This window comes from Sturnus vulgaris, chromosome 1 (genome assembly GCF_052056855.1).
Source record: "Sturnus vulgaris isolate bStuVul1 chromosome 1, bStuVul1.hap1, whole genome shotgun sequence".
NCBI lineage: Eukaryota > Metazoa > Chordata > Aves > Passeriformes > Sturnidae > Sturnus > Sturnus vulgaris.
In genome coordinates this window covers 37,930,420-37,948,618 of record NC_142243.1, presented here as the reverse complement: position 1 = coordinate 37,948,618, position 18,199 = coordinate 37,930,420, and the positions used below count along the sequence as shown (strand labels likewise).

Sequence of the window (18,199 nt, the reverse complement as noted above, 5' to 3'; positions counted from 1 at the left end):
GCATCTGAACAAGGAAAGGACCAACAACATTCCTACTTTGAGTCTGCCAATTCAAGTAAGTTACTTATAACCACTGTTCAGATTGAAGAGATTTCTGACCTAGATCTGCTCAGAAAAGCAGATAGAGAAAACTCTGCCACAGAAGAGAATTTACATTCTTTTTCTTCATGGGTAGAATTTGTGTTGGGAATACAGGAAGCCAGCGATTGGTTTATAAAGTATATGTACATCTGCTATTTGGTAATGATAAATTCAACATAAAAAATAATTAAACTAAATTGATATACATGGGCTTGGAGCCTATGCAAAGCAACGTGAACAAATACTTTTATTCTCTGAGAAACTGATGGCTAGTAACCTGCTATGAACCTGTATTTCATTCTCTAACGATATTGAAGGGTTCAGAAACTCTAATCAGAATGATAGAGGTGACTATTGCACAAATGAGGAAGGAGTGCCAGAATTCAGTTTTAAATCTGGTGCAGTACAAATCAAGCATCCATTTAGAGTATCACTGAATTATCATTGAAATTATATGTCCCAGAAGTCAAAACCTGGGTCATAAGAGAAGCAGTCAAAAGAAAAACATTATTAGCAGTTGTGTACTTCCCTTTGCAAGCAATCCTACATAAACAATAGCTGTGTTATTTACAAGTATAAATAAATAAATAAATAAATTTAACACCTCAGACAATTGTGGCAGATCTAAAACACAAAGATAAAAGTTAGCTTACAATTAGTTGCATGAAGCATTTTCCTAAACTTAAATTGGAGCAAAGTGTTAAGACTTAGTTTGAAAACCCTGTTACCTTTGAAAATGTTTTCTCTCTGTTATTTAGAAATCTTAAATCTGTATTTCAAAGTAAGTAAAAAATGCTCAAGTGTTCCTGAAAGTTCGCCTTCAGGTTTTTTAACATATGAATAAGATCTGCAATGACCAGTTACCACACACAAGAACATATCCCTACAACTCACCCACATCAGCTCAGTCCTGAAAGCTTCTAGCTGACTGCACCGTTTAAGAGCTTGTTAGGGCTCTCTAGGGCACACTAAGATTTCAGATATGTACACCATATATGTTTCACAAAGGTCAGAGAGCACTCATCAATTTCAAATGACAGCATCACATTCTTGACATTTCAGAGCTGCAAGGTATTCAGCTGCAAGTAACATATATCTTTTACCATAAAACAATCAGATTAAAATTTATCTGCTATCTCTGCAGCTATAATGATTTTTAAACTCTACTTAAAAAATGTTAATGGCATTACCCATGGGAAACCTTATAACTTCATAATATCCAGGAGCTTCTGTTCTCTTCACGGGTTCCATGAAGGGCCAAGCGCTTTGATGGCTCTTTGGTAAAGAAAAAAGTAAGGTATCTAATATGGAAACTAGATATTGGAAGTAATTTAAAAATCTTTACAGAAAAAAAAAAACTAGAACTAGCACTCACCTTCACTTGCTGCAGGATGGTTTTTAATGTGCTGTAAAGTTGATCTGGATCCTTGGCCTCCTTACTTGAAGGAAAATATAAATACAAAAAGATTAGTTTAAGTCCCTTATCTTCGTTCCTACAATTTGCATCTTACCTAAAATCAACTCCAAAGTTTCAAGCATTTTATGGAAGAAATAAAATTTAAAACAATCAAACAAACCCAAACAAAAATCCTCAAAAGAACCCCACTACCCAAACCATACTTGCCCACAATAAAAAATAAAACAAAAAATACCACCAAAAAGCCACTTTAGAAGTCATCTCTTGCAGATTATTTGATTTCCAATGGATGGAAGGAAATATCAAGTGAGATTGTTTAAAGACTTTTCTCAAAGGAATATCCTAACTGCATCAACATTTTACTTTGTGTAGCACTTACCCTCTTTCTTTTCCGCTTGGTTTCCAGCCCGTCTCTCCTGTACACCAACAACATGAGATATTATATGGGAACTACATATGTCAAAACATTAACTGAATTATTGCAACTCAAAGAAGAAAAGCCATTTCAGCGCTGCTGCAGTAAAATGGGTTTGTTTTAATAAAAGCTATTCCTAATAAATAACATAACCATCTAGCCCACAGCTCCATTCAATTTCCTACATGCCTCTTCCTCCAGACTGCTGAAGATTCTAAAATATTTCTATATGGAACACATTTCTTTTCAATAATTCAATACATATTTTACTGCAACCCACCCCTGTAAAGAATAATCACGACAAAGTTATCCAATCTGATTCCCCAGGAACAAAGAATAAATTGCAGAAAAGCATAGCTGAAAAAAAGTCCACCAAAATATGATACTTAATTTTTTTAAATTCTGTTTTGTCCTGTAAGTTCATGCCTAGCACATAAATCATTGTTGTTCAGGAGTGCAGTGCATTAAAATGGTGCCAGAGGGAAACTGTCGCCTACACTGTGATACAAATCAAAGAGGGATCACATATAAGTAAAATTATACACACACACATAAAAGAAGATCAGCCTGGGATGCCTTGGGGAAATCTCAAAGATAGCAGTTGTAATGGAAGCACCACAATCTTCACAGAAATCAAATCAGTAGACCAAAACAATTACATTCTAATCAAAAAGAACTATGTGACTACATTAGTATTTCTAGTCTCGGACCTCTCCTGGGCTATTCTGCTTCTGTTCTACAAGAGATTGATACATACTAATTCCAGGAATGCTTTCTATAGGGATCTGCCGTACTCCATCTTTGAAGCAAGAAAGGCCAGGATAAACTTTTCGTATTTGAGCTTGCTTCCTTTCTATGAGCTTTTTAATGATCTGTAATAAAGCAGCAGAGAAAACAAAAAATAATTTATTTTGTCTAAAGTAACCCAGAAGATTAATGCAAAACTGTGATGAACAGAAACACTCTCACTTCCCAACTTTGCAGTCCTGTTCCACGAAGCTGGTAATGGGGCTGAGCTATCCGCCCAGACACTGATTCTGCAAATGAAGCTACTTAAGTCCCTCAGCTATTTTGGCACAAATCTAGGAAAAAAGGAGTCATTGTTTGCTCTATTGATCACAAGCTGTACAGCTCTTGGGAAGACAGGAGCAGAAGCAGAGAAGGAAATTTTCTGGAAGACAGTTTGAGAACTGGCTATAAAGTTGTAACAGCTGGAGCTTCTGAAATGCTTCAGCACAGCTGGTCAAAAATTTCAAGGCACGTACTGAATGCGTGTATTTTGATGTATATATATGTTCATATTCCAAAATTTTAGAAATAACCCAATCACTTCAAAGTCTCCATGTATCTGTAGGAGTTGCTTATGTATCAATCAAAGATACTCATGAAAGATTTTCTCTGGAGGATGTCAGAATGATGCCACTCTTCAGAACCAAAATTCTACTCTCTTTGCAAATGCTAGGGAGAGGCTTTTCCCACTCCTGGGTACACTCTGTTTTACTTTGCAATTTTACTACCTCAAATTCTAAGCAATTTGCTTTGGTGCTCTTGATGCACCACTTAGATGCATATCTAGGCCTTGTGTGTCCTGGATATGTGACTTTCAAAACTTCATAACTTGGAATAAACAAATGCACAGCCATGCAGAGCATCAGTTTGATAGAATATTTTCTTTGGAAATAATAAAAATTGACATATTTTTATTTTTAAGGACCTTCACTCCCTCATACATAGTATTTCCTCCCAAAGGAGAGAAAAAGATAAAACCAGACTTTCAAAAGAGCTTAGAAATGTTAAGAGGAATACAGTATACAACAGCACCATGGCCAGATTCCAGCATAATACAAAAATAATTTCAAATTAATTACTAAATCCAACTTAAGCTCTTCTTATAATTTAGGAACTAGTGGCTCTTCCTGATTAAAGCAAGCTGTTCAATCAGTACCTCTGATTACTCACGAGTCAGGTCACAAAGCTTTGCACAGACTTGTCATATTTTTCAGAATGACTGTAAACAAGCTACTGATACAGTGTCAGGTGATATGATCTTAGCAGCCATAGGCATACACTCCAGCTCTTTAAATAAAAGCTTAGATCCCGTGAAAAATTTCACTTCTAAAAAGGACAGATCCTGAAAAGCCTGATGTCTAGTACTGGCCAATACCAGCATTCAAGAAAATCAATACATAATACAAACTGTCAACATTCAAAATTCTTTTCATGTCCAGGTAGCATTTTCACTGCCTTTGATATGCACAGACAAGCAAACACGCTTCAGGAAGCTGAAGACTGTGAGAGCTATTTCTAAATTTCCTTGCAACAGGGAGAATAAAAGGCCTGACTGGTGTTTTTAGTGTTAGCAGGCAATCCTAAGATGCAGTTCCAGAGCTGTATGTAATTATTCTCACAGAAGATGAACAGCACAGACCAGTGCTTAGCAGCAGCTTTCTTCCTAATAATTTTAGACATGAGATATCTGGAGGACCAAGGCACTTTATCTTCAAGAGGAGTGTCTCCAAGTTCTTTAGAATAATGTGGACATCCCAACAAATGAGAGAATGAAGAAAGCTATTAAAGCAATCCCAGAGGCAAAATTTTGAAAACTGACAAGTTTTCGGAAGTGGCACCCTATGGTGATGGTTTGGGCCCAGATCTGTATGACTGCAATTAGGCACGCCTGAGATGTAACAGGCTACAGGAGACACATCCACTCTCCACACTGACAACATCCCCTCCCTAAGGGGCAGCTGGATGTCCAGCAGTAGCCTGGAATCTGAAAGATAATGCAGCCAAGCAGAAATGAAAGGGGAAAAATTTATGGTTCCTATTGTATGGACATATGAAAACTTTCCCAATAAGTAAAGTTAAAAGACTTTATAAATTATACATAAAACCATCAGATAGTGTCTTTCCTTCTCAAAGCATGGGAAAAATCATTCTATTAGAAGAAAAATGATTGTTCCATAAAGAAACTTTTTAACAAAATAAAAGGTCAGGTTTGAACAATCTTGAAAGAAAAAATTATAATTTGTATTTCTTTAAAAACCAAGGAAGGTATTTAAACACAAGTGGAAACATCATAATTATTTTGCTAAAAAAACTGCCTTATTATGTAGAATACTATTAAGAACTAAATAAAGAACATCCTACATAAAATCCAAAGAGGGACAGACTGGAAATTAAGATAGTCCACCTTTAATTTATATATTTTAAAAATGGACGAAAAAGATTCCTCTTTTTTCAAGTAAAACAGGCCATTCAATACAAACACTCCATTTAAATGTCACTCTAATGAACACTACTGATATGGGAGAGAAGGAACTGACAAAGCCATTAAAAAAAAAAAAAAATCAATCTCACAAGATTTTGCTTAGTTAACTACCACAAAACTGAACAGTGAATTACTCCTCAAAGTACCAGTACTTTAACATTCTTGTTCTTGTTAAGTCAGTGAGTCAGAATTTGATGCTTCAACTACAAACTTTTGGTACTGGAACTTGAATGAAGGGATTATTCAAACTGATAAAAGTATGCACTCAAATTTAAGCACCAAAGCAAAGAAGAGAGCTAACCTGGCACTCACTGAACTGTTTCTAAACATCTGAATAGTGGGTAACATTAAACATTTCATTTCAACCTTCACCTCTTTTTGCTTCTTGATGATGACAGAAAATTCCGTGTAGGGGATCCTTGGATTTAATTCACATCCCATTAATGTGGCACCCTCATAATCCTTGATGTAGCCAACATACTTTGCTTTTGGTACTTTAATATCTTTGGAGAAACCCTGACAAAGAAAAAAAAACAACAAACAACTTATGTTGTCATGATGCCATTTTCCTTTTACATTTTTTTTAACTGAAATGAATGAGGATTTAGAACCAAATTCATAATAAAATTAAAGTACAAAAAATACAACAGTGAGTTACAGACCATGGTTCAGTGTTGATAAACCTCATGGGAGGCACTTGATAAAAGAACAGGTAATTGCTAAGAAGGGCAATAGGGGAGACTGTATTCATCTTGAATGTGTGAAGAGTAAATTGTACCAGTTTTATATACAGAACCATAGAACAGGTTGGAAGGAACTTGAGGAGGTCATCTAGCCCCATCTCAGCTCAGAACAGGTCTCATCATATCTGGCTGATCAAGGCCATGAGCAGTCTTGAAGATGGTAAAAGGATCCATCATCTCCCTAGGCAACATTTTTCAGTATTTCACCACCCTCAGGACAGGAAAGGGAAAAAAATTTCTTCTACCAAGTAAGGAGCAATTTCTCACTATCCAAGTCATCTTCACTGCCTAATGCTGTAAACCTCTGAGAAAAATCTGACTACATTTTGCTGACCAGATAGTTGACACTAAACATATCAAATCTATTTGACAGAACAGACATTGCCATCTTTCCTGAATTTGAACCTCATGTTCAGGTCAGGTAAGTTTTAGTCTGTCACAGGTATGCCTAGTCCTTCTTTATATTTCTTATAGAATCAGTGAAGGAACTAACATTTTACTAGTTTTTAGACTAGACAAATTATAGACTATGCCATACACTTATATTCAGAAGATTGCATCAGAGTAAAATGTATCAGAAGCCAAAAACATTACACAAGATGAACACGGAGCACATTAAAAATATACATGTAATACTGCACTATGCATTTTATCCAATTACTTTGTCATGCCTAGTTATTTAGTTCATCACTGCTGGATATAAAACTTCTTGCAGGAAGTAATTTCTTGCATTGAACTTACTTGTTTTTTGAAGTAGCCGATAGCATATTCATCTGCATATGTGAGAAAGTTGAGAATGTTGTGTTTGATGTGGTACTCCTTCAGATGGTTCATTAGGTGAGTCCCATAACCCTGTGTGAAACATGAGGAAAAAGGCATGACAAAGCCTTTGGGGACTGCACATATTGGACATGTGCACCTTGGACCCAGGGTTATTACACACTGTTTTTCAAAATGCAGTCTTTCCTCTAGATCCTGCTTTAAAGATTTTCTCTTAATTAACTTGATGTTGCACACTCAAGAGCATGCTGATTTGAGCATTGTAGAGACATCTTTGTGACCCAGCATGGAAGTTGTAATCAAGGTGTCTACCTTTTTTTGTTGTTGTTGTTCCTCTTTTAAATTAGATATCAACCATTAAAATCACATACTTCACCAATAACAAAACTGCACCTACTGTAACAATGGAGCATCCTTTTTGAGCCACATCACTTCAAAACTACAAAGCGGTAGCAATACTGAAATTATTCCAGTGTTCTGTGCACCTGTAGCAAAACAGTCTCTGCCTCAAAGGATTTATTATCTAAACTTATCATAAAGCATAAAAAGGAACAGTGAACAATTACCATAGTAAGGAGCAGAAAATTATCGAGACAACAATCAAATAAATAGCTAGAACCTTCTGACTGCACACAGGCATAATTTCCATTTAAATATAGCCCCAAAGTGAACAAAAAGTTGCATTTATTCACATTGCCAAGTAAGCCATAGTCATCCCCTTCTGCTGTGATATGAAGAAATGTAAAGCAGGTAGGAAAGCCCATAATAATGTTTTGCTCCTGTATATGTCCCAATTTTCTCATCATGCAGACAAACAGGACACTTAAGAGAAACATACATGGATTCCTTTTGGATACTCTGTTCTTGAAAACTGGGAAATTCTTTACTTATGTCAAAAAGCCAGAAAAAATAAATTAGAAAATACAAACTTCTGATTTAATTTACAATTTAACAGCCCAAAATATGGCAATTGCCAAATAAGAAACTAAGCCACATACAGTAAAACTTAAAATTACTTTGTAAAAAGGGAGCAAACTACCTAAAAAACAATTCCATTTGTATGGGAAAACAATTCCTATATTTTTTACTCCAGCCTCAAACTGAATCAAAATAGGAATTTATTTTTCCTAAGACTAGACAGGTCATCATGTGTGATTTTTTTTTTCCCTCAGTTACCTGTTGACAGGGTCAGCTTACTCAGAGAGAAAGGTGGGAAGGCAAATTTTCAGTAACACTCAACTGAAACAGCAAAGCACACAGAGGATAAAATAATAAGTAGTGTGTAATGCAACCCTGAGGGCAGTCTGATGGGTCAGAATTATCTGCTGTATTATTTTGAAAGATTATTCCTAAAAAATCACAAAACACCTTTGGCAGCCTCATCTATGTAGTGCAGTTAAGCACAACTTAGGCATATTCTGTTAGGGTTTGCATTTGCTAAAACATTCTGAATGCTGCTTAATGTAGGGAAATGCTTAATGTCACTGCTTAATGTAGGGAAATGCTCCTCTCAAACACCAGAGTTGAATAAAATCAAATATAACCTGAGTATTAACAGTTGTTACAGACTTTCAATCCCACTATGTTACCCTTGCACTAGGGTGTACAATTTTTGCATGTTAACTGCTATACACTCTGAATTAACCACATCTCAGCTCTTGCTGCTTGAACTGAAAATCATGAAACTACAGCACCATCTAAAGGCAAAACACTGAACCAAATGTTAGTTAGATTTACCTGTAGTAGCTGGAAAAGCTGGAGGAATCTCATGTATTCATAGTGCTCTGTATTATTTCAACTCAGATGCTAATTCTCAAAATTCTGAGAAAATGTTCTGGCATTAACTCAAAAAAGAGTAGACCCTATGCTTATTTTGAGATTTAAAACTACACCTAATTTTTTACTATATCTCATTTAGATTGAATTCATGTAATGTCACAAAGTGATTGAACACAAATTACTGCCCCACACAAACAATACATATTTCAGTCAACCACGAGATGTTACACTACGCAGAGACAAAACTTCTGGGGACAGAGGCATGAAAAGTCCAAGAATGGCAGATTACTGGCTAGTATTGCTCTGTTGAAAAAAAAATTATTTCATTAATTACAGGTAATCCTACTATTATGACGATGATTCTAAATCTGCACGTTTTAGTTTGTTTTTTGTGTATTATATTCAGAATCACTGTATGTTTCAAAATCTATTTCTGTGCCAATTCAGCAGTATATTCAATATGACTAAAAATATTAGAAGCACGTGCAGTAGGTGAATGGGACTCAAATCCATTTAATAAACACTTGTACTACAGAATTCTTTTTACCTTGACTTGCTCATTGGAAGTCACAGCACAGAAAACAATCTCTGTAAATCCCTGGGAGGGGAACATCCGGAAGCAGATACCACCGATAACACGACCATCTTTTATTAATGCAAGGGTTTTATGTTTCCTGAGCAGACAAAAATAACAATCACTTTAATTCATGCACATAGTACATGAAGTGCCATTAACCTTCCTTTTTTCAGAAACTTGATTCACTTCTTTCCATGATGATAATGCAATTGTATATCCCTCCTAAGTTAGCCACTTGTATCTACAGAAGAGTTGTTACTTTAATATCATGCTCTCAATATACCATAAGGGTCATCATCCCGAAGCATGCTCCTGGCCTTGCCAAGAGTACTCCGAGATACTCAGGTAATGCCCAAGAAATAAAAGTTGTATTGCTTTCATTTAATCTATTGCTGATAGTTACACCATTGCACAGTTCTCAGGATGATTTTATCCTGAGTAAATTAGAAATTAATGGAGTTACAGGAGAGCAAGTCCTTTCTGAGGGATTCCTGTTTCCTTGTATGCACTCTCCATAGTTAAGCTATCAATCTCAAATGCAGCTGATGAAGTAAGAGAGGATATTTCTTATTTCTAATCACCCACTCCTCTGGGAATCAAGACCAGAATAAATATCCATTTCTGTTGCACTTATAGTGACTGCCAGGAAAGATGCAACAAGGTCCAATCTCTTATGTCAAGGATAAGGAATTTTAGTATAATCCTCAAGGTGTGAAAACAGTGCCTCTTTCTTTAGATTTTTCAATACACAGTATCATATAAATTATACAGTTAATATACAGATGGTGTATTTTGGGGAGAAAAGTTGGTGCCAAAAGTGAGCCCCAACCAAAAAGCCCAAAGAATAGTTATGTATGTGCCACCATTGAAGAAGATTTTATACACATTATATATTCTTTATTTCTTGTACTTATTTTAGTGATTTTACTTGTGGAATGACAGCAGCAATGCGGTAGCTTGAGCTTTTGTGGTGGTTTCCACATCTGGCTGGATGCCAGGTGCCCACCAAAGCTGCTCTATCACTCCTCAGCTGGACAGGGGAGACAAAATGTAATGAAAGGCTCATGAGTTAAGAGCAGGGAGAGGTAACTCGACAATTATCACCACAGGCCAAACAGACTTGACTTGGGGAAATTAGTTGAATTTATTACCAATCAAAACCAGAGCAGAATGATGGAAAGTAAAACAAATCCTAAAACTGCTTTTCCCTCCTCCTCCCTGATCTTCCACCTTCTCTCCCAGGCAGCACAGGGGGATGGGGAATGGGGTCATGGTCACCACGTGTTGCCTCCTCAGGCAGAAGAGTTCTTCCCCTGCTCCAGTGTGGGGTCCCTCCCATGGACTACAGTCCCTCAGGAACTGCAGTAGCACGGGTCCCTTTCCATAGGGACACAAGTCCTGCCAGCAAAGCTGCTCTAGCAGGTAGTGTGGGCAACTCTTCACAGGGCCACAGGATCTGCCAGGAGCTGGCTGCAGGGTGGGCTTCCCCAGGGCCACAGGCTTCCCTCGGGCATCCACGTTCTCCAGCACGGGCTCCTTCATCGGCTGCAGAGGGACACGAGCCTCCCCTTGGTGCTCACCATGGAAGGTTAAACTGCTGGAGCAGTTCATGAAAAACTGCAGCCTGTGGGAAGGATCCGTGTTGGAGAAGTTCATGGAGAACTGTCTGTCGTGGGAGGGATCCCACACTGAAGCAGGGAGTGTGTGAAGTCCTTCCCTGAGGAGGAAGAAGCAGCATACACCACATGGGAACTGACTGTGGCCTCCATTCCCTATCCCCCAGCACTGCTTGGTAGAAAAGAGGAGAAGGTAGAGAATCATGAATGAAGCCAAGCTAAGGAAGAAGGGAGACATGGGGCAAAGGTATTTTAAGATGTAGCTTTTATTTTCTCATTATCCTACTTTGATCTGATTCGTAAAAAATAAAACTAATTTCCCCAAGTTGAGTCTATTTCCCCTGTGATAGTTATCAGTGAGTGATCACCCCATGTCCTTTATCCAAGACCTTGTACTTTCTCTCTGCTGTCCAGCTGAGGAGGGGAGCAGTGGAGCAGGTTTTGTGGGAATCTGGCATCCAGCTGATGTCAACCCACCACAGCCTCACAACAAGAAGCCACTTATTATTGATACAGCCAACAAGATGGCATTTAGGTACAACCCAGTTAGACTGACCAGGAGTTATGAGGGCTTGAAAAGATGGCAAAACGGCAGCACAGGCAGAGGTGCTCTCCACCCCACCTCTGCTGCAAACAGCACAGACTGCCTCTGCCTCACACCCTCCCCACGGATACCCACGGATCAAAGACCAAGCGGGTGATGTATTCCTTCGGCATCCGAGGCAGCTGGTGGGAGAACACATTCTGCAAACCAACCAGCCACATCATGATCTTCTTGTTGGGCTTCTGGTTCAGGGAGTTGCCGACCACATGGAATTCAATCACCCCCCTGCGCTCCTCCAGCCTCGCTGCCTCGTCCCGGGCCGAGTGTGCCGAGAGGAAGTTGGTCTGTACCACAGAAAGGAGGAACAAAATCACAGTTTTGGGATTTCACATCCTCTGACAGAACAGCCTTAATGAACAAACAAATAAAACCCACTCTCTTTTTCCAATAGAACTGCCAACGACTGCCTTTGTAATGTACCTTTGCAGAGGGGACACCATCAAATAAGTCAGAGGTAAGTCTACACTACAGTCTACAAAGGCCTATCTGAATTTATATTGATACAGATTATATAACAACAACAACGGCTATGACTCAAAAAGTTCCAAAACCCCTTGAAGGATAGCACTCATTCAGCTGAAGCCTATGCCACTAAGTCTTCATATTTTCTTTAGTCTTAGCCAGCTTGGGCATGACTTGTATATTCGCCTACATATACTGCAAATCATGCATTTTAATGGTGGTGCAGGATATCTATATATCTAAATGCAGATTAAATTAATACAGAAAAGTTATTTATTTTTTTCAAGATCATTTTACAATGCCAAAATATCTCTGTATGCACATACTGTTTATTTTTTTGAGCAAAGTTTGGCTGCTGGGTTTCTAGTCACTGCCAGCCCCAACAGTCAGGCTGGCACAGCATTTGTAATATGCAGAGCCATCAGTCACAGTACATAGCTTGAATAAAAAATGTAGGTGGTTCCAAATCTTCAGCAGCTTCTAGCTAGATCTTGGCAAATGAGCTGCTGGCAAAACATACCCTGGCAGAGAGAACAGAAGGAGGAAAAGCCAGCCAAGGGGAAAAAAAAAGTGCAATTCTGTACATGGCACAATTCTGCAATTCTGTTTGTTTTTCTCTTCCAGCCGAAAAAAAGAGCAACTGGGGAAGACAGAGCAAATAACTGTTTAGATCAGTTTCTGCACTAGAGAGCTTTTAACTTCAGATCTTTCATTCTGCTGCAATTCTTGAACCCTATTTAACCTTATCTTATGAGCTGTATCTATGATTAGCAATAAAAAAGCATACTCTGGATCTGTACTGTAACAAAAGCACCTGGCAGGATAACCTGAGCTCTACATTGTTACTTTCAATAGTTTACAAGTCTGCTAACGGTACATAACACATTAAAAAAACTGTAGAACTATTCCTCATGTTAATGATGTATTTCACCAGTATTTTTTGTTCACCTAATCATACTCTTTCAAAGTCTATTTTTCTTGACAGGACTCTTAGCTTATCACATTCTGTCCATGTGGAACATTTACTAAAAACAGACCATTTGCAACACAAAGTCTATATCTCACCTCTGGCCCAAGCATTGCTGCAGGATCTGTAATTGTTGACATAACTTCGTTGATTAACTCAATAGGGATATCTCCTACAACCCTTGGTCTTTTAGAATCCTCCACAGAATAGGGCTCATTATTTTTTCTCTTTTCCCCTATAAAACAAAACTCAGACAAATTAGAAATAACCAAACTGTCACAGACTAGCACTATGAAGTCTAGCACTTCTCTCATACCCTGTAGTTTATATGACAAGTTTGAGGTTGGATTTTTTTGGTTTGTTTTTTGGTTTTTTAATCCCCATAGACAAAGATAAATAAATGAAATCTGAAAAACATTTATCACTTCTCAATTTTTGCTTTGCACTGGGGTATTAGCATGAAGCAGGAAAAATATACCTCTTCTTCCACTACCTCTGTGAATTCACAGCTGTCTTGGAAGGTCAGTGCTCAATACACAAATTGCAGTGCCTATTTCTGGACAACATGAAATCTCCTTTAGGATTCACTGGAACTAAACATCCATCATATATTTCTTTCACCTCTTCTGTAAACCAAGGAGCACATACAGTCTGATGTGTCATACATATTTGAAAAACCATATAAAATTTCCAAATCAATATATACCAAGTTAATTATTAACTGCCCTACTGACTGTAGAGCCATATTAAATTCATAGAAGAACAGTCCACCAAGGACTAGCAGAGGTACAGTAACAGAGACCCAGCTGCTAGCTCAGGATTATCCCACTCACCATCCTACTCATTCCCACTTCTGAGGGACAAGTTGAGAAATTACCTTAAGGAAAACTGAAGTTTAGGAGCTGCCCTAAGTTTCTCTGTAATGAATACTGAGACTAAAAATTCATTTTGGTTTTGGTTTTTCTCTTTCCTTGAGGACTCACTTTACATAAGCTTGGGATCATCTATCTGACCTAGCAACCTCTCTTGACAGGCTCATTAATCCTGAGGTGTTTGAAAAAGGATTTATACGGAGAATTTATGCATCCACCAACTTCTTTTCTTACAAAGTTTTGGTTTGTTTGGTTTGGGTTTTTTTGACCTAACCTCATTTAGGTTTTAAATTTAACCTGGTGACTATGTCTGTGTTATTCTTTAATGCTCAAATGCATGCATTTTCAATACCTTGAAAGATTAAAATCCCAATTGTAATGGCTCCTTCTACTCTGCCATTATTTAAATGAAACCTCTCCTCATCGCTTATAACAGATGTTCTCCAAGAAAAGTATTTTTCAAAAACCTCTGACACCAGCAGACCTTTCTCCATTTTAATTTAATTTAAACAAACCACCTGGGGTTTTTTGCAAATATAGTTGCCATTTCTGTTAGTTAAACATTACTATAGCAGAGAAAAAGGTATGTTTGTGCAAATCTTTCGGCAAAAACACTTCAAGGTTGCTAATGTAGGGTGAAGGCAAAGGTTACTATATACTGCAACTACTGATAATATCAACAGAAGTCAAAAGGCAAGGATCCTTCTCCATTACCTAAGTTTGGGTCAAGGGCAGAAGAAACTTTACAAGCTGGACTCATATTCCCACTGTTGGATTGCTCCAGAGATGAAGGACTTGCACTGTATGCAACAGATCTTGCAACAGGAGGTGGACTGATAACTGCAATGACATAAAAAACAAACACAAAAAAAACAGGTTACGGGACCCATTCTGGGTCTGATGGAAAGACAGTCACAAAGATGGACACCCACCACCCAAAAATTAACAGTGAACACTGTGCAACAGAGCTATGCAACCAGTTCACAAGTGGAGACATTAAAGCTTTATCTCAGTGTATTTTTCTAAACTAAATTCTACCTAAGATGGGACTGGGTAACAGGGATTGCAAATATCAGGCTTTATTAGTTTGCAGGGCTGAGCAGAAGCTAAGAAAACAAACTTCCTTCACATACCTGCCAGGCCTGCTGGCATTTAGCTTCATGAAAAGGCTTTTTGTAGGGCTCTATTGAAAAGCAAAATCTCATCCTTCAGCTTCATCTGTCCAATATACAATGCTCTAAGACTGGTTGGACAAATCAAACTCAATAAAGGGAGAAGCTGTTTCACCAATTAAGAGAATGAAACTATTATTTTAAAAGGTCACAGACTAACATCTCTCTCTCTCTCTAATATATATATTAAAAAAGCCCCACATTAGTCCTAAATCATGCAGTTTTCATTTGTGTTACCCATCACTAAATGCAAATTACCTGTCTGGATTCCCAGCTGGCCAGTTTGGGAACTAGACACCATGAAATCCTGATCCCAAATGGGAGAATTCTGGCTGTACACTTCTTCTTCCAGCATAGACAGAAACCTAGGCACAAAACCAGGCAAAATATCAACTAATGGGATCATTCCAAACAGGTTCTTTTTCAAAATAAGCATTAAATTAAAAACATTTACTAAGTCAGTAAGAAAATGCTGTTGGTCAATGCTATTTAAAAAAACCCCACACATTCAAAAATCACAAGCCAGAGTAGACACGAGGTATCACAGTTCAGTAGATTGCTTTCACTTACAAAACTTTACCTCTGACTGCAAGCAATAGTTACCTAATTTGCAACTACAGAAAGAGACAAACTACTTTTACAGAACAAAACTCTACTAATGAGAAAGCTATGAGTTGACTGATGTTATACAATGATGGCAAAATATATCTGTTTTGATAAACCAGTATTTTGCAGATGCATTTGCTTTCTGCCTTTGATAAAACCCCAGTGTTACTAACAATGCTCTTAGGAAGATATTTTCATTCTTTTAAGTGTCCTACTGTAACATTTAATTGCATGCTTGTGGTTGCATAACAGTATTTTTAACCTTACTTTGGTACAGTTACAGAAACAGCACGATTTTAAAGCTCTCTTGGCATTATTATATTCCACAGATCAGACTCTCCAGCACACTCACTCTCTTAGGGCTAATACACCAATTCCCTCCCAGCAGCAAGACAGCTGCTTATCCTATGCTGCACAAAAGGGCCAGAAGCTGACATAGCACATTTCTGCTCTTTGGAGTCATCTATATGTATAGAAACTGTTCAGCTGAAACCAACAGGACTGTTGAGTAAAACTTCCTTGAGCAGGATAGGGATTATCAGGATCAAGTCAGGCTCTCATACTGTATATATAGGGCAGCCATACCTAAGCAATGTGCAGTGTTTGCTGCTGTCTACACAGCTGAAAATGGCTAAAAAGTTTGTAACAGTGACCTGACCATCTGTGACAGAGCAGAAGGACAAATTCAACTTTAGCCAAAGCTCCATTTCCAGGCAGCACAGAGGCTCTGCCTTCAACCCCGTTAGTGACTGCTCCCTAGGTATGCACAGACACAGCCTTTGGGTGCTCCCTTGGCCCTAAAGGAGAGCCCAGGGCAGAGGGGAGCCCTGTGCCAATGCCAGGCTCCATGCTCTGAGAACACAGCTCCCCCGTGGGGTTCGCTCAGAACAATGCCAGAGGAAAGACAAATTATTCAGATAAGTACAGCCCATGAAAGATTTAAAATGTTATTCATACTTCCCACAGATCATCTGCAAACAGTACTTTTTTCACCCCGCAGAATATCAAAAGGAATTGCAGTGAATAATAATGCTTTTCAAATAACTGCAAAAGGCTTTAAAAGGCAGTGAAAACAGGAGCATATGCACATCTACTTCCTCCACAAATCTGCTCCTTGCATCAATGGGGTGTTAAGTCCTTTTTTATATCTGTTTCAGTGCCAGATCATGATCCTGTTCCCAGACATGAACAGACATTCCTGTATCCATAGCAGTCTACCCCAAAGATGGTGCACATTTTTCAAAGTGGTAAAATAAACTATTAACAATAGTAGGAGCAACAAATCCTGGCTCTACTCATCTTAGAAAAGTTCATTTTGTTTTTCATTCCCCCGAGCTCTAACCCATCTTCTGGCCCAGCACAGTAGCTTGCACAGATAGCATCAGTGCCACCAGGTCTTCTGTAGGTTCAGTTCATTTGTTCTTAGGAGGGACAGGCTTTTAAAGTATGCCTTGGAGAACAAAGCTACCCTCGTAAAATAAGGGTATTTTTTAAGTGATACACTATTTTAACAGGAATTCATTACAATGAATGATCCTGTCAGCATCACTACCCCTCTTTACCACCAGCAAAATATTTGAAATTAAGGACTGTCAAAATTCAGCATGTTTCAATACCCCTATAGGTAATTGTTGGTGTTTTATTGTGAGAGATTGTCATCAACGTTCGGTACTGGAAAAGATACTCAGTATTAAATTTATGAGTTTAGGATTCAATGATGCAGTTTTATACTGACTCCTCTCTAATAAACCCATCTCTTCTAGGGGCGGGGTGACTACTTTGTTCACTATTACAATGTTGAATTAAACTGAAATTCTCATAAACTCTGTACAACATCCCCCTTTTTTAATGCTCCGTCACCAAAGCAGATGTGAGCATGTTTTTGGAGGTCTGGATCTACATTGTTTCCAAGGACTACAGAAAAATAAAGTAATTGGCCTACAATACCTACTAATAGACAAAAAGCACAACCCCCCAGCAGTATGAATAATCCTTTTCACAAAGTAAACCCTAAGACAAAACAAAGCAAGCAGCTGTGTACATAAAATACACTAATCTAAGGTACAGCAGTAGAGAAAGCTGCAGTATCTAGTTGCTACTGAATAAAAAGATAAATTATTTTAAGCTGCAGGTGATTTCTCCCTTTCCACAATGAAGCTGCTGGTTAACTTTGAATGCAGGCACACTGTGACCCCTTACTTTGGAAAATGAGTGAGGATTAGTGTTCGTTTTTCTTGAGGAAGCTTGTCTTTTTCTTGCCTGGCCTGCTCCAGCAGCTGTCGTCTCATTACAGTAAAAACAGAGCGAAGCAATGTCCTACCAAAAACCTGGGTGGTTTCATACCGAGGTAGACTGTCACAAAACTGAGGGACATTGCAATAACAGAGCCACCTGTAAAGAGGAAAAAAAGGAGACAATTATCACCATCTAACATATGACTTAATGCCATAAAACCACTACTCACATAATTTATAATGCAGCTGAGAGTTAAATGACCATATAAATCAGTTCCACTACAAGGCTGGACAGAGTTAAGCAGCACTTATATTGCCCAGTTTTTTCCAGAAATGACAACCAAGTACTTTTAAGTTTCCATATATTCTTTTTCTCTGCAGTCTAGTTTACACAAAGTGCTCTTGTTCCAGATAATAATCATAGATTACAGAAAATTCATGGCCATGTCAGGGATTCTCGCCATAGCTCATTCATTCAGCCTCACACCCCTCCTGCCACTGACCCCAAAGGCCCTCAGCACAGCCTGTTCTACCCTCTAAACTTCTACTTTTCCCCACACAGAGGGCAAATGGGTGACACCTTTAACTAACTCCAACCCAATC

General features: G+C 38.2%; 1 protein-coding gene across 3 annotated transcripts in view; it reads right to left on the bottom strand.

The window, feature by feature from the left end:
• The window catches only part of KAT2B (lysine acetyltransferase 2B), a 39,633-nt gene that overhangs the window by 3,834 nt on the left and 17,600 nt on the right, over positions 1-18,199 (bottom strand). The window contains exons 6-17 of one of the 3 annotated variants that reach the window (XM_014883347.2): positions 17,562-17,753; positions 15,015-15,121; positions 14,299-14,424; positions 12,811-12,947; positions 11,359-11,567; positions 9,034-9,160; positions 6,669-6,779; positions 5,557-5,700; positions 2,671-2,785; positions 1,878-1,914; positions 1,457-1,520; positions 1,272-1,356 (exon numbers count right to left, since the gene is read on the bottom strand). In XM_014883347.2, coding sequence (XP_014738833.1) covers positions 1,272-1,356; positions 1,457-1,520; positions 1,878-1,914; positions 2,671-2,785; positions 5,557-5,700; positions 6,669-6,779; positions 9,034-9,160; positions 11,359-11,567; positions 12,811-12,947; positions 14,299-14,424; positions 15,015-15,121; positions 17,562-17,753 — 1,454 coding nt within the window. Of the gene's footprint in view, positions 1-1,271; positions 1,383-1,456; positions 1,521-1,877; positions 1,915-2,670; positions 2,786-5,556; positions 5,701-6,668; positions 6,780-9,033; positions 9,161-11,358; positions 11,568-12,810; positions 12,948-14,298; positions 14,425-15,014; positions 15,122-17,561; positions 17,754-18,199 lie in introns of all 3 variants that reach the window. The other 2 variants (XM_088164028.1, XM_088164035.1) reach the window with 2 other exon arrangements.